The sequence below is a fragment of the Carassius auratus genome, chromosome 41 (assembly GCF_003368295.1).
Source record: "Carassius auratus strain Wakin chromosome 41, ASM336829v1, whole genome shotgun sequence".
Taxonomy (NCBI): Eukaryota; Metazoa; Chordata; class Actinopteri; order Cypriniformes; family Cyprinidae; genus Carassius; species Carassius auratus.
The window spans coordinates 10,413,037-10,429,730 of NC_039283.1; the positions used below are offsets into that span (position 1 = coordinate 10,413,037).

A 16,694-nucleotide genomic window follows, 5' to 3' on the forward strand; every position below is an offset into this window, starting at 1 on the left:
AGAGAACAGAAAAGTACAATGACAAGGTTTTCAATTCAATTAAATTCAAAAGCTGTATTGAGAAATTTAAAACATAAAGCCAAAAAGTCAAACATTTTCCTAATGCAAATAAAATAAGCAACAATAAAATCTGTTGATAAAATATAAATATGTAGTAATGAACAGGTACCATTTAATCCATAATTATTCAAATCAATGTGATCAATAATTACTGAAAAAGCGATAGATCTCTCTCTTCTACTGACTTACAGTTTAGATTCTAACGCTATTAATATTCTTATGATATGCACATCAATCCTGTTCTTTAACAGTACACTTTTTTATATTCTGAAATGTAAAAAAAAAAAAAAAGTAAATAAAGCAAATAAATGGAATGTTTTAACAAATTACTATTATAAAAAACAAATTAATATAAAACATATTTTTATAAATGCACACATCTAAAAGCATTTTTAGTGTTTAAGATTTATATATAAAAAGTTCATATACAATTTGGATACAAAATTAAACACCAAGGTCTAACAGTATTCAGGTAAATAATAGCCTACAAAAGAAATTGAATAAATTAATAAAATTTCAATAGCACTGCATAGTGTACACTGCATAAACTGATTTATTGATGCTTAGTCAAGAGCAAAGATTGAAGTTTGCTTGATTATCATTAATGATATGGATGTCTACAGTTTTATTAGCCTGCTGTCTCTTTAAGAACTAATGCGTTGGTCATATATATGACATATCAAATTTTCTCCAATATATCGCTTTACACCAAACATCTTGTTTTCATAATCCATGGAAGACAAACTCAAAACCAGAAATAAAATTAGACTAGTCCCGCAACGAAAATGTATCATTAGCCCCTTTCACATTGCACGTTGGTCCTGGAAAATTTGCTGGAACATTGCCGGATTGCCTTTGTGTGAACGCAAACATGTCCCTGGATTGATTCTGGGATCAATCCCAGTTTGGGGACCAAGTAGTCTCAGCCTCAGACATCACACGCACGGACTAAATGTCAGATGCATCCATTTGAGGTGATAACAGACCAAAAAAACTTGCAGTACCTCCCAGAATCCTAGGCAGGCCGGCTGGGCTCTGTTCTTTACCCACTTCCACTTTGTGGTCACTTCTGGGGAGTAAGAACATCAAAGTGGAAGCTCTCTCCACCTACACCAGCCTGATCCAACCCTGAAGATACCAGACTCCATCCTACCACCTTCAGTCTTCATGTTTCCCATCCAGTGGGCACTCGATGACCAAATCCATGGTGCCACTCTCACGGAACTTGCTCCACCAGAAGGCAAAGGTTACGTCCCGTCCACCATGCGTCAGGCCCTCATGGATTCAGTCCACACCTCTCCGGGATCCGGGCACCCAGTCAGCGACCGAATTCTCTTGTTCCTCCAGAACCACTACTGGTGGCCCAACATGGTCCAAGATGTCACCTGCTACGTCAAAGGATGTTCGGTCTGTGCCATCTCCACCACGCTACATCGTCTGCCTGAGGGTAAGCGACCTCCCTCCTTCAAACAGATTCACCATCATCCTAATAGTTGTTGACCGATTCTCCAAATCCTGCAAATGAATCTCACTACGAAGATTACCTACCGCCCTGGAAATCGCCGAAACCCTCTCCCAACACGCATTCAGGGGCACAGCAGGGGCCCCCAGTAATGTCACAGAATCATCTGCCTCACCAGCCAAAACAGCCTCCTACACCCGCTCACAATCACCTGATTAATCCACACCATTCAAATACACACTCACCACAGTCACTCATTGGCTGGTTTCAAGGTGACAGGCTTCTCAGCGGATCCCTTGCCTACCTGTCAGCCCGTCGATCCTGGAATGCTCTGCTCTCTGTTGAAGGACTAGAGGTTTCAGTTCAGATAAGACTGTTTACTCTGCTCACCTCAGTTTTGATTCTTCTACGTTGGAAGCGTCTCCTCAGTTGCCTTAATAAACTTACCTGCTTGTATGAATCGGCCTGTTTGACTCCTTGACCAGCTGTGACACTTTCATGGAAAAACTCTTTCCACACAATGTCCATGTGTTCTTTACAGTGTGCTGATAGCATGAAACTCTTCCCACATTAATCACATGGGTACTGGTTTCTCTCCATTATGGACTCAATATGGACTCAAGTCCACATTTGATTGTCAAACTCTTTTCACACTGAGTGCAGGTGAAAGATTTATCGGCTCGTCTTTGCTTTAAATCTTTCAGTTTTCTTTGGGAGCTGGTAAAATGTTTTTCTCCAGTTTTTAAATGATTTTTCTCTTCAGCTTCAATTTAAATTTTAATTCTCTTGGTTTTCTTCAATCAACAATCGAAATATAAATAAAAATGGTTAATTTTTAGTAACTCTGAGTAACCCTGATGTAACAGTGGAAAGCAGACAGTTGCATAACAAAAGTATGGTCATTTTGATGCATTTTTATAAAGTATATGTCCCGAAAACTTTCCATGAATGAGGTACAATGATCTTCAGATAATTATTTGTAAAACATTATAATCGCAAATCCCTTGTTTGTAATATGTCTGATCAACTACACAAATATATAATATACATTTTCATTAAGAAAAAAAAAACAGAGCTTTAGAGATATTTCCTATTACAACTAACAAAAACTGCTTAAAACCTAAAAGTCAGCATTACACTCAAAAAAAATAACTCTTTGAACGAACATAAAAAAATCATGGAAAGGATTTCCACATGATTAATTTGCTTTATTTCAGCATTATGCAACTCTGTTACTCCAATTTAATGAACTTACGTTGGGTCAACTTAATTTATTAAGGTTGATTCAACTTATTTACTATGGTTGGGCAAAGCTTAATTTAATAGTGTCAGCCCAACTAATCTGCAATGTTTTGGACAATGTTTTTAATAATTAAGTTCATTTTACAAAATACGTTTAAGTAAACTTAACAAACCTTAATAGAGTCACCAAACAACAAATGAGTTCATTGTACCTGAAAATGTCAAATAATGATGACATAAAATTTGAATAATGCCATTTTAGGAATGCCACCTGCTTACATTAGGATCACGAGCAGCTGATCAATATTACTTTTCATTCAAACCTTTCTATAATTACAGATTATCTAACATATCACAAACATATTTAAATTACAAAGCAACATTTCAAACCATTTGTTTCTTTGCTTCTTTTGTTCTAAAACTTATTAGAACAATTTAATTGCTAACTATAAATTGTATTACTCATCTACCTATCTAATGGTGCTACACTTCTCCAAGAGGGTGACAGAATAACAATTACCCATAATACACTGCAGAAATCCTCAGCCAATGAGATGCAAGTCTGTGTTGGTTTCACTAATATGTTACCTTTACGCAAAAATGTTATGTTGGCTGAACAAATAATTTTTACGATTTTTAAGTAATCGTAACATGAACGGATTAAGTAAAATTAGCAAAGGTGAAAGTACATTTTTTTTGAGTGTATTTATAATGAATGAAGAATAAACACCAACCTGTTTGTTCTTCAGTGGGTTTGTTTCTGCAGGGTTCTCGACCTCTCATCTTCTCTCTGTCCTCTTTAATGAACTCAGCTTTCCTGATGATTTGATATTCATCTCCACTTGTAAACTGATGGGAATATTCCAGCATTTATTGCTGAACTGCTGAATGTGAGATTGTTGTGTAATGAGATTCACTGAACATCTGTCTGGCTAGAAAAGCAGATTTGCCAAAATTAGTAAATCAGTTTACTTGATTTAATAATATATATATATATATATATATATTTACACATTTAAGCATTTTTTTATGTAAGTGAAGCAAATGTCCTCCAAATTCTATTTTAGATGAGACCAGAGCCTTATATAAAGTGTTGGCTCTTTGTAGATCACTATGTTATATTAAAAGTAACAGCATCAACACAAAGAGCAGATCAAAGGAAGTGGCACTGTAGTATTTGTCCTTTTGTAAATACATCTAGTGTTTACCTTTTTCTGTGTGACTCAATAACACACACTCACCTTCTTTAACATCTTAAAACATCACAGTGTAACAGGAGACATTGATTCATTCTTGCTAATTGAATGACATAAGTAAATGAACAGTGCACTGTTTTGAACTTTTAACACTAGATTTAGTAAGTCATGCTACCAACAGCTGATATTTACATGAAATATGGCTAATAATCAGTTGTGATTTTAGCATGGTTTTTTTGAGGAAACTTATTGCATGTAAAGTAATCAGTATAAATAAAAAAGACATCTGTGAAGATCCACCTCCTTGAACAATGTTTTATTTGCAGTGATGTGCATAGGCTTGCACAGAAATATGATCATGTATTGACTGCTGCTTTTTAGAGAAAATCTGGGTGATGCTTTAAACAGCTTGCAATTATTGACAACGTAAATTGTCATTTGCATTGAGCTAAACTGATTTTTTATTTTTTTGTTGCAGAAATGTTTTTCTTTTTAAGACTACAAAAAAAATATGCTTTTTATCATGAGCAATTTTTATTTTTTTAAACCAGTTTTTATGGTAAACAATAAATGTTTAAAAAGTACATTTATACAAAAAGCTAATTTAATTATATGCATGTGTGGATAATAATAATAATAATAATATAAGACATGCTATCAGGGCTATTCAATTGCAGCCAGTCAATCATCTTCATCAAAATCACACAAGTATGCCCAAACAATAAAATACAATTTATACTTTATGTGAAGATTATTTTCAGTTCACTTAAAGTAGCTGTATCGGTATAAAAAATGCTTAGAAAAGAGATTAAACATATTTAAATTTAAAATGTTTTTTTTTTTCACATTAGTATGGAGGTTCAACGTATAATCATGACAATATATTAATATGCAATTAATATGATTATAGATATTGATTGATTTTACTGCTGAATATGAATTAAAATGTAATTTATTATATAATTATATCATTAATATCAATTACTCATGGATGCAAGTTGTTTATGTTTATATATTGCATATTATATATGAGTTCTACACATCTTTACATCTACATCGGATGTATTGAACTAATAGTTAAAAAAATGTTCTAGTTCATATTTTCCAGCATGAATTCTTCACATGTAAACCGGAGAGTGAAAGTATGACGCGGCAGCCCCGCCCCTCCGGTGCGAACTGATCACGTGGAATACAAACGGACCAATAGGAACGCGCGTTTATGGGCACGTCGCGAATTTTGAAACGGTTGCCCAACAAAACATTTGATCAATCCTACCGTCAAATTTACCTCCTTTCTCCGTCTCAGTGTAAGTATACTACCTTAAAATACTCTGTTAGATCGGTCCGGAATGAGAACACTGCGATTTAGTGCGTCAACATGTTGACGGTCAATAACTAAATCAATAACAAACGATTTTCAACGAGAAATAGAGAGAGTTTAGCCGGATAGCTAAAGTAGTAGGTGTGTTGTGTTGATGTGTCTCGTGTTGTTCAGTGTCAGAGATGGATGAAGAAGAGAGCACCGAGAGACAGATGCAGATCGCCATGCTGTGCCAGCGGCTGGCCAAGATCAAGAAGTTATACACTGATGGTAAGAACCTCAGATCAGGGGCATTCATTTGCCCAAACATTAACCTGTTAACTGCCACCCGGCCCCTCGGTGGGACACCTACGTTTACTTCACTATATTAAATTAAATTCGAATCTAATCATGACAAGCTATATATTATTGGAAATGTCCAAGACTCCTAAATGGATATCTTTTTTTAATATTTATTTATTATGTAGGAAACATAATACATTAATTTATGACAAAAGTGCACCTCAAAAATCTACATCATTACAGAAGTTCTGTCCTTTGTCAAAAAAAAGTCTTCTTGGTTGCCTTTTTCTCGATCACATTTAGAAATCATCAGAAATTATGTATCACTTGAAAACTTTAAATCCTTTGAAACCCATTTTAAATGTCAAACATTGCATTACCATGGAAATGGTACATTAAAATCATGTTACAAAATGTTTTCAGTCATGAATTATAAAAATTTAGGTTTGTATCATGCACTTTCAAATCTGTTCAAAAATGGTTAACAGGTTTTTAAACCATATATATATATTTGTGAATCCTAGGTCTGTGAATGTTATGAAGATGAATACAGTCTTGAAAAGTCATGAACATTCCTGTAGTTCCAGTATGAATGTTTGTAAATATGACCAGCTCTTCTTTCAGAAAGACATCTCTGAAATGTTGAGTAATGATTCTGGTCCAGTAATCCTGAAAGAATGTAAAGGTCAAGGAAATTCACAGGATCAAGAATCCCGGGAGGTAGTGAAGCAGAGCTTTTCTTCTGTACAGATGACACGGATCACATCAACCAGGCCATCAGCTCTCACTCTCCGGACGCCTGCCGGACGCTTCTGACCAGTCTGGAGAGGAAGGGCAATCCTCAGACAGACCCCGGCCTGCTCTCTAAACTCATCGACGGCTACACACGTGTCTTCTCCAGCATGCCGCTGGGCAGGTACAGCCAGATTGAGAGCTACGCCCAGATGCTGGTCAGATTCGCAGAGTTAAAGGCGTAAGTCATCTCCAGTTTTTGACTTGCAATTATAATTTCATTAATATGGATGTTCTGTACATAACGATTCAGGAGTAGTTCACCCAGATGAGTAACTTGTCATTATTTACTCTTATGTGGAGCACTAAACAAAACTTTTTACATCATGAGATATACTTGAGAAAATAAAGACAGGTTTTTAGTTTTGGGTGAACTATTTTTTTGTTTTAAATCAACAGATCTGCTATGAACGGCCAAACATTTCAGTGCATTTTTATTAATTTAGTCTCTCTTTGTCAACAGCATCCAAGATGTAAATGATGCGCAGGCTAGTTTTGACATAGCGAGATCGCACTGTAAGGATTTCGCCTTTGTTCACATTGCTTATGCTCAGTTTGAGCTTTTGCAAGGTAAGGGAACTTTAAAATCCAAACAGGCATGTAGTGAGTTTCTGCCTCTGTCAGAAATGAGAACATGGCCATTAAGTTGCGTTCGTTCTCCCCAGGTAACTTTAAGAAGTGCACTTTGATTCTTCAGAAGGCTTTTGAGATGAACGCTAAACCCAGGCGTGTTCTGGAGGCTGCGCTGAGGAACCTCAACGCAGGCAAACACCAGCTCCTCTCGCATGAAGATAAGGAGAACATCTCTGGTTCGTTCACTTCATCTCAACCACTTTTTACTGTGCTTTTTATGGAAGCCTATTCCCGCTATAGAATAAAAAAAATAAAGAACAAGAATTGCAAGATATAAACTCACACCTGTGATTAAAAAATGTCAAATGTGAAAGAAAAAGTTGAATTGTTTTTGAAAATGTAGGTGTAAATTCCCCTTTAGATGGCTCTTATTAAGGGGAATTTTTTATTTGGGAGGGGAGTTTGGGTATTTTTTTTTTTTTGACATTTTTATACCACAATCATCCAACTGAATCTGTGTATCATTCGTTCTTTCGTTTTTCTAATTGAAACCAAAAAAAAAAAAAAAAACACTTGTTTTTTTTTTAAATCTGTTTCCAAAACCAAAATGGAAAAAAAAAAAAAAACGGATAACGAGTGTGTGTGTTAATGACGGTCGTTCTTGAACGATTCGGTCATTTTAAACGAATCTTTAATGTTTAATGTGTAATGGGAGTCATTCATTCAGTCGTGCTCGCGCAAAATTATATAGTTTCTGTAGAGGAATTAATCTAGTGAATGTGCTTTCATCCAGCGCCTTCATCCACACTCACGTCTTTCAAGCAGCATACAACGGTGGTCTGCATTTTGACCAGTTGATGAGAAAATTAATCTTAAAATGCACTCCAAATTCTGAATAGTTTGTAATATATAATTATTCACGGTATTTAGAAGTGCCCACGATAACAATATTGTGCATATTAATTATCGTGTCATTAACATGTCTAGATCTAATTAACTTTATAGTAATACTGTTTAGTCTTCAATGTATAAATAAACATTAATGACAGACGGCAGCAGGTTTATTTAGGTTGCTGTCTCTTTAAGACCTCAAGCGTTTATCTAACTGCTACACAAAAGTTTTTTTACATTCACTTAATAGCCTATATACCTACTATGTTTGACTCTTTACATGAATACTCTTCAAGATGGGTTTTTTGACATCATTTTGTATGTTTACGCTAATAAGGCTCAACACAAATTAATTCTGTAGTTGCACGCTCTCAGATCTGTGATGTGATGTGGATCCTGTAATCAATACTTTTGCTTTCTTTGAATCAAGCGTGTATTTTAAAAGCCTGGTGAATGTCTCTAGTGTCTGCACATGAGGATGCACACGAGTCTGTGAGGAGCAGCTCCAGAAGATCAGACGAATCGTGCGACCTGCAGACCAGCAGCACTCTTCACCAGGGGTATGAAAACTTCTGCTCTTTCAGGAGAATCCATGAGAACTGTGCAGACCTTATCGAAGCAAGAAACATATCAAATATTATTAAAAGTCTATGAATCTATAATAACCAGAAATGTTTCTTGAGCAGTAAATCATCATATTTTCATGATTTCTGAAGATCATGTGACACTGAAGACTGGAGGAATGAGGCTGAAAATACAGCGGAGCCTCACAGAAATACATTACACTTTAACACAGATTCACATAGCAGTTTTTTTCAACTTTAATAATATTTCACTATTACTGTTTTTGATTGAATAAACCCAGTCTCGGTGAACAGAAGAGACATTAAAAAAACTTTCTGACCCAAAACATTGAAAAGATTTAATTGATGTGTGTATCTAGTAATCCACATTACTCAGTTTACATCCAGTTTTTGTTAAAGAATAGGTGTTTGTCATGACTCATGACAGGGTTTTTACCATGAAAGAGTTGATGTTGACACACAGTCTGTGTTCAGGAGCGATCAGAGGTTCAGTCCACAAGATGAGAACATGCCTGTGTGGAGAGCAGCGTCACAACACAGAAGAACAGCCATGGTATGATGTGACAAGACCTCCGGCCGTCAGCTAACTGCACTGCAAACTGGAAATAACTGGCTATTCTTCCCTTCCTCCTTTCCTCTGTTCCTCCTGTAGGCAGAAAGAGTTCCCATGGTGCCTCTCTCTGTCCCTGAAAACGAGAGCAGTGACTGTGACGGTGCTCAGAAACCAGAAGCTCCTGCTGCACACCTTTTCTCCAGGCAGACGAGCGCTTCAAATATCCGCTCCACGTTCCCCATGTGTTCCTCAAAGAAAGGCACTCCAGATGGAGACTCCTACAGTCTGCTGAACCTGAAGGTATGAGAGGCTTCCTCAAAACAGGCCGATGACTAAAGTAAACGTTCAGTATGTGTGTGTGCAGTCCTGAACAGTGCTGTTCTGTTTGAGCAGCCTCCTGTGATCAGTCCAGATCATCATCTGAGGAGAAACAGTGAAGAGGGCGACACCATCACAGCACTCCTGCAGAGAGCCGAGAGAAGAGAAACCGCTCGGAGCGAAGGTAGCTCTTCACTAATATCATATCAGTTACATGGGTGTCCAGAAAACTTGAGTTTTTACCCAGGATGGTGGCTTTGCTCGAGCAATGTTTTGTTGCAGTGTACTCTTTTCTTCTTTCTTTGACAGAAACCACTGACATCCATCAGCTCATCAACACAAACTCTCCTGAAAGCTGTCAGATCTTCCTGAAAAACCTGGAGAAGAGAGGAGACCCTGCTTCAGACGCGGCGTTTCTCTCCAAGCTCCTGGACTGCTACTGTAAGGTGTTCGCCCGGTTTCCTTTGGCCAAGCACTGCAGAACAGAAAGCTATGCTCGAATGCTGGTGCGATATGCAGAGCTGAAGGGGTGAGTGGACTGCACAGTCTCATGTGCGCAGCTGATAATCCACAGTCATTTATTCTTGGTCTCCTCTACAGGATTGAAGATCCAGAAGACGCTCCAGATCATTTCAGTATTGCCAGATCGCACTGTAAAGCTTTTGCGTTCGTGCATATCGCACACGCTCAGTTTGAGCTCTCACAAGGTAAAACGTGTCTTGGTTTAGTAAGAATGTAAAAATGCATTTCTATGCCTTTTTGTCCATTTTCATTAGCTTTGCATGCAAGTGTTTGTCTGGAATAATCACTTTCTGCAGGTACATGCTACATTTAGCATCAGAGAAGATGGACTAAATATATTGATAACTTCTATTCTGTTGTATTTCTGGGTGTTTTTACATTGGGAAGATCTTTTGACACGCGTGGACTAAACCTGGATTATTTCTGTGGGTCTTTGAGAGTAAAGCTGCATGCTATTGCAGTGTGTTTAAAGCCAGTCTTCTTGTAATCTGTCAGGTAACTCTAGGAAGAGTAATCTGATTCTTCAGAAAGCGCTGAGCTCAAACGCACGGCCGGTCGAACTGCTGCGGACCGCCGTCAGAAACCTCAGCTCTGGTCAAACTCATCTGCTTCCCTCGGAGCATGAAGAGAGCGCTGCAGGTCCGTCTCACACTCTTCTGTGTTACAGCTTTAGTGTATTAGTGTATCTGCAGGTGTTTCACACTGACGGCTCCCGCTGGAGATCTGTCTGTCTCTGATCTTCAGTCCAGCTGTCCGTGTGTTTGAGGAGGACTTCAGCCTTGTTCAGACTCTGTTCTGTGTCCTGTCATCAGAACAGATTTACATAGAAATCTATGAGCTCCAAAATACTTAAAGATCATTCTTACATTGAAAACTTTTATGTCAAGGAGCAAGACTGAATGTATTGCTGTCGAGTTAAAATGAACTCATTTGTGTATTTCAAACTAATGCACAGAATTATTATTATTTTTTTTTTTAATGTTGTGCTCCAAATCAAAACATTAAATTGTCTGCTCTAATAATTATTACATATAAACCTAAAGCATATTTAATATTTTGTATGGTTAGTTATTAAGTAAGCCGTCATTTTTCAGATGCTTTAAGTGATTAACTGTGCACTTATTACACTAACATGTGTATGAGAACTTTACTATGAGATATCATACTTTTCTTATTGAGTATGTTTTAAGGTAAACATGAAAATGCTTGTTCAGAGAAGAATGATCCGAATGTTTTGGGGTTTTGCAGGAAGTGTGGAAGCAGTGCGTGACAGAAAGGGAGAAGAAGCTCCAGCGAAGGCTCCTGAGGAGCAGCGAAAGCCTCATGTCAAGGAGACTTCTTCAGACTGGAAGATCCCTGCTGTCATCGACAGACATGAGTCTCCAGAGGTCTGCACACAGCTCACGTGTTTGTGTCTGATACTTGAGCTCAGAGAGATTCATGATCAGTGTGTTTGTGACTCATTCAGGATCGTAAAGCTCCCACAATCCCTGGTTCCTCTTCATCTTCACTTCAAGCTTTGAGAACACCTGCTCCTCCCAGAGTACAGCCCTCGTTCAGCTGTCAGACGCCCAACTACAGAGACCCCAGTGCAAACAGGTGAAGCCCAGCACCAGACGTGTCCTTCACCTCTTCACCTCTTCCTCCTAACATACCCTCCGTCTCTTCCTCACTAGTTTTGTGACTCCTGTGGTGAAGCAGCGGCCCGTGGTTGTGTCTGTTCCCTCCACGGCTCAGAAGATGGGTCACGCTCCGTTACCCTGCACCCCTCAGAGCCGGGTGTCCAGCGTCCCGCAGCCGTCACAGGTGAAGACATCACACACATCAGGAACATGAGATGATATAGACACAACTACAACAGAGAAACCTAATTCTTTTCTTCACATATGTGACTATTCAGTTTTTTTTTCTTTCACAGAGCATTATTAACAGTTAAGTTGTTATTATTAACTTAACTAAAACCATTAATTTATTTTTTATTATTATTATTTTTTACGAAAAACAAAAACAGAAATAAAATTAAATATTAAAAACAAACTTTTTTTTTTTGATATTTGCCAAGGAATTATTTGTTCAATTGATTTAACTTTAATTAAAAATAAACTAGAATAATAAATAAATAAATAAATAATGCAGCAGTTAAAGTAAAATCTTTTTAACTAAGATGAAAATGAATTTTTTTTTTTTTTATTAAGTTTTAAAGTCAGTGTGATATGACTTGAGTAAATAATAATCACATTTCTTGATGAGCTGTTCCTTTAAAAGAGACCTCCATAAATCTGCTTTTTATTTTTTTGGGGGGGATTTTGATTTTAATTTTGAAGGAAACTGATGATAATTCAGTTAAAAACAATGTAGGAGAGACCTATGGCAAGCCATGTTAACATTCATTTATCTGCAGAATATGAAGATGTAGATATCTACAGGTCAGTTGTTTTATTAGTTAAAATGAAATCCTTACAGTTTCCTAGTGAAAACATTTTATGTCAACAATTACATTAGCATACACACAAATGCAGTTCAAAATAAAAGACTGTATTTCAACTGATAAAAACTTTTTTCCTTTTATTCTTGATATCTTTAATTGCATTTTCAGTAATAAATTTAGCAAAGTGTCATATCCTTATAAGCCCATTTGCAAGCCTATTTGTCTTAATATTTTTTATGTCAATAGTTCAGTCTTCACTAGTTAAATCAACTGAATCTTTACTTGGATGGATAAAATGGCTTCTTTATTGAATTTTTTGTGTTTGTACTAGTAACTGGGAACAGGGCCTGATACTGTGCTCCTGTTCTCATTAAGATGCTCTGATACAAGCAGCCGACAGCACACAGTGTGTGAACCGTGCTGTGTCCAGAACAACAACAGAACATGAGGGGTCAGAGGTTAAGGATGTCTATCATGTAATATAATGTTCATTCAGAAGTCACGCGTGTCAGAGCTGAACTGCTCGAGCTGATCAGCAGATCGCGTTGAGTGGATTAAACGTGAGCTTATCGAGCTTTAGAGACCTGAATTGATCCATCCAGGATTGATCTGGGTCATGAAATGTGGCTGTGTACCAGATAAAGGGCTTGTGTGGATATTATGTTGCCTCCTTTTGTGTGAAATGTTGATTAATGTAACAATCTGCAATCTTTGACTCTCAGACCCCTGCCTCTGCTTTCTCAAACGAGTCCATCACAATCAAGGGCAAACAGTTCTTCATCTTCAAGATGATCGGCCGCGGCGGCTCCAGTAAGGTACGGCTCAAATACTGCATGCCTGTGTTTTCTGAGTGATTCATTGATCTCTGATCCATCGTGTGTGTGTGTGTGTGTGTGTTCAGGTGTATCAGGTGTTTGACCAGAAGAAGCATGCGTATGCTGTGAAGTATGTGAATCTGGAGGAGGCCGACGCTCAGGCCGTGGAGAGCTACAGGAATGAGATCCAGCACTTGAATCATCTTCAGCAGTACAGCGATCAGATCATTAAACTCTACGACTAGTGAGTGTGTCGTGCTCAGAAACACTGCCCTCGCTGATCATGTGACTTCCTCTCCTGATCATGTGACTTCCTCTCGCTCGCAGTGAGATCACCAGCAGCTACATCTACATGCTGATGGAGTGCGGTCACCTGGATCTCAACACCTGGCTGCGCAGCCGCAAGTCCGTCAACCCTCTGGACAGGAAGTGCTACTGGAGGAACATGCTGGAGGCGGTGCACACCATCCACAAACACGGTGACATCAGCCGTTCAACTAGACAAACACATATTGTCTTGTTTAGCAAGTAACAGTGTCTTATCATCCTTAATTCAAGATACATTTGCTTAAGAGGCAAAATAAGATAAGCTTTTTAGTCTTGTTTTCTGAGACATGTATCAAAGTGAAGTGAGTTTATGCTTTAAACAAGAACAAAACATCTTCTAATGGAGTAAGAAAAATAATCCTGTTTTCCTTTTGAGTTACATTTAAACACTCTTTAATGTTATTTTTTCTGTCTTTGTTTTGTTTACAGTAAGTAACAAGACTCAATGTCTTATGCTTAATGTTCTTATGTCTTATTAATGTTTCTTGATTTAATAATGTTTAGATATTTGCATATGTGCAAGTCACTATTTTAGAAGGCACGCAACAAATTTAACAGAAAAAGTTCAATTGAAAGGCAAAGCAAGGTATTTTCTTTCTTTCTTGTTGTAAGCACAAACTCACTTAATTTGGATATTCTTCAGAAAACAAGACTTCATTAATAACAAAAATGTTAAGTAACTAAGCAAAAATGCTGAACACTGTTGAAAATGTAATCCCGTTTCTTTCTGTTCATCTGCTGAATTGATTCATTTCTTGGTGTTTTTCATCTGAAGGCATCATCCACAGTGATTTAAAGCCAGCTAACTTTGTGATTGTGGACGCGTCGCTGAAGCTGATCGACTTTGGGATCGCTAACCGCATTCAGCCTGACGTGACCAGCATCATGAAGGACTCGCAGGTCTGGACACCACTGATCTCGTCTCACACACGAGGTATATCTCGAGTCTGTTCTGTGTTGATTTACTCGCTCTCTTGACGTCCGTCAGGTGGGGACTCTGAACTACATGCCGCCAGAGGCCATCAAAGACACGTCCTCCAATGGGAAGCCAGGGTCAAAGGTGAGGAGACTTGGATGTATCAGGAAGTGTGTATAGTGTTAGATTACACGGTGTGATCCCATCATCCTCTGCTCTTCAGATCAGTGCTAAAGGAGACGTGTGGTCTCTGGGGTGTATCCTGTACTGCATGACTTACGGAAAGACTCCGTTCCAGAACATCACCAATCAGATCAGCAAAATCCATGCCATCATAGACCCGTCCCACCAGATCGACTTCCCCGACATCCCTGAGAAGGACCTGCTGGATGTGCTGAAGGTGTGTTCGGCTGTGCTCCGCAGTGGTTTAATGACCCCTAGTTAGTGCTCACTGTCTGTATCTCTGTTCTCTGTTTCAGAGGTGTTTGGTTCGCAATCCTAGAGAGAGGATTTCAATCTCAGAGCTGCTCGATCACCCGTACCTGCAGCTGCGCCCTGAGCCAGGTACACACTACAGCTGCCGAAATCTCACATCAGTCAAGACATGACGGCAAACCAGTGTCTTCCCCTTAACATCCTCAACTCAAGATACATCTACTTCAGATGCAAAGGAAAAAGTCTTGTTTTCTGAGAAAATTAACAATTAAGGCATTTTAAAACAAGAATAAGTATGTGTCTTCAGGAAGGAAAATGTGTTTATTCTTTACATGGCCTTAAAGTCTTAAACGTTCCTCCATAAAGTGTTGCCTACAGTTTTTTTTGACAATATATTCATAATTTTAAATGCATTTCTTAAGAATTTCTTTATATGTAAAACTTTTGACCGTGTTAAATTTTATTATTATTATTATTTTTTTTCAAAGCAGTGTTATATATTTAACCTTTTACTAAATTTCTTGTATCTGATTACTCAGCATGCTTAAAGCAGATTGTGTGTGTTTTAATATGGGGGTGATTGTTCTGTGTATCGTCTCTTGCAGCAGAAGCGAGTGCTGGTGATCTGAAGAGGATCCTGAATGAACTGGCAGCTCTTCAGTCTCCCAACAGCATCGCCAGAGCTGCTAGTGTAAGTGAGGATCAGTCGTTCATACAGCACACTGGACCAGTGATAAACAAAGGCAAAATAAAACACTTACTAAGAAGTATAGCAGATTACTTGCAACAACAACAAAAAAATGCTATTAATATCAGTTGTCACTCTATATCTCCGATAATGTGTTTTAGTAAGATTAGATTTTTTCACTTTGATCATTTAGACTCTTTAGGAGTTTATATAACAAATATAATGCATTAGGCTTTTTAAGGTTGAAGCAAAAACAGTATTGAAATGTTCTGTCTCTGTTAACGCTGCAGAACCTGGCCAAGATGTGCAACAGCGGGAGGAAGTTAGATGTCTCAGAGTGTGTGAAAGTGTCCAGTCAGCCGCTGTAGAAGTGACGAGGATGACTCAAATCACTGTTCCCCAAACAAGACGAGAGTCTGGCAGCGGGAACGAGCTGTCAGTCAAACCGCTCTCACTAGCAGCCATCGAGCTCAACACCTCCCTCCAGATGTGTTCAACTTATCCATGTTTGTGCTCCGTTTCTTCCTGTGTCTGATTCTATTTGACTACATGATGTGATCTTAGAAAATGTACATGACAAATAAACACACCTTGTCAGGTATAATCCTAATGTGGTACTCTTCTGTAACTCTAATATTGCAAAATGACAGGTGTTTTCACGGCCACCTCATTAGTCAGTTTGTATTGTCTTGATGCCGTTTCGTCAGAATGCTTGATTACTTCTCATCAGCGGATTAAAATACTTTCTACATTTTGCATTTATATAATATTATTGAAGGTCTCTCCTGAAATATTCCTCCGGAACAAATCCTTCCAAAAATGATGTCTTCCTGTGTGATGATGTCATCAGGGAATTTAATTTGGTTTAAGATCGACCAAAAAAATTGTTGGCACGAAAACCATAATGACTGAAACAATCTATCCCAAAAATGTGCTGTCTGAAACATTTTAGTTTGTGATATAATGATTAAAGACAACTAATATGTTGCATGTGTAATATTGTATTATATATAAGCACATATGCTTTAGTTTACCCAAACATTTTAATTCTCTCATCATTTCCTCACATTATGCTTATTCCAAACCTGTACGAGTTTCTTCTGTTGAACACAAAAAAAAGATACTTCGAAGAATGTTGATTGACTTCCATTGTAGGAAAAAATAAATGAATACAATGGAATTGGCTGCCGTCAGCTGTCTGGTTACCATCATTCTTCATAATATATTATTTTATGTTCAACAGAAGAAAGAAACTCGTATAGGTTTAGAGCAAGTGGAGGGTGGGTAAA

General features: G+C 37.9%; 1 protein-coding gene across 2 annotated transcripts; it reads left to right on the forward strand.

Annotated features, from left to right (window-relative positions):
• Positions 1–5,146: 5,146 nt before the first annotated feature.
• Positions 5,147–16,069, forward strand: LOC113060067 (dual specificity protein kinase Ttk-like). 2 transcript variants are annotated; one of them, XM_026228883.1, is made up of 24 exons: positions 5,147–5,267; positions 5,456–5,551; positions 6,314–6,536; positions 6,819–6,925; positions 7,021–7,164; positions 8,283–8,379; positions 8,878–8,956; positions 9,056–9,256; positions 9,350–9,458; positions 9,584–9,803; positions 9,875–9,981; positions 10,292–10,435; positions 11,045–11,184; positions 11,265–11,395; positions 11,473–11,602; positions 12,947–13,039; positions 13,126–13,283; positions 13,367–13,518; positions 14,142–14,266; positions 14,355–14,426; positions 14,506–14,682; positions 14,762–14,846; positions 15,323–15,408; positions 15,696–16,069. In XM_026228883.1, exons 1-24 carry the CDS (start codon positions 5,180–5,182, stop codon positions 15,771–15,773), a joined length of 3,042 nt encoding a protein of 1,013 aa, XP_026084668.1. In that variant the 5' UTR covers positions 5,147–5,179; the 3' UTR covers positions 15,774–16,069. The 2 variants fall into 2 exon arrangements, with proteins under 2 accessions (XP_026084668.1, XP_026084669.1); XM_026228884.1 differs by having other exon boundaries at positions 15,326–15,408.
• Positions 16,070–16,694: the final 625 nt, after the last annotated feature.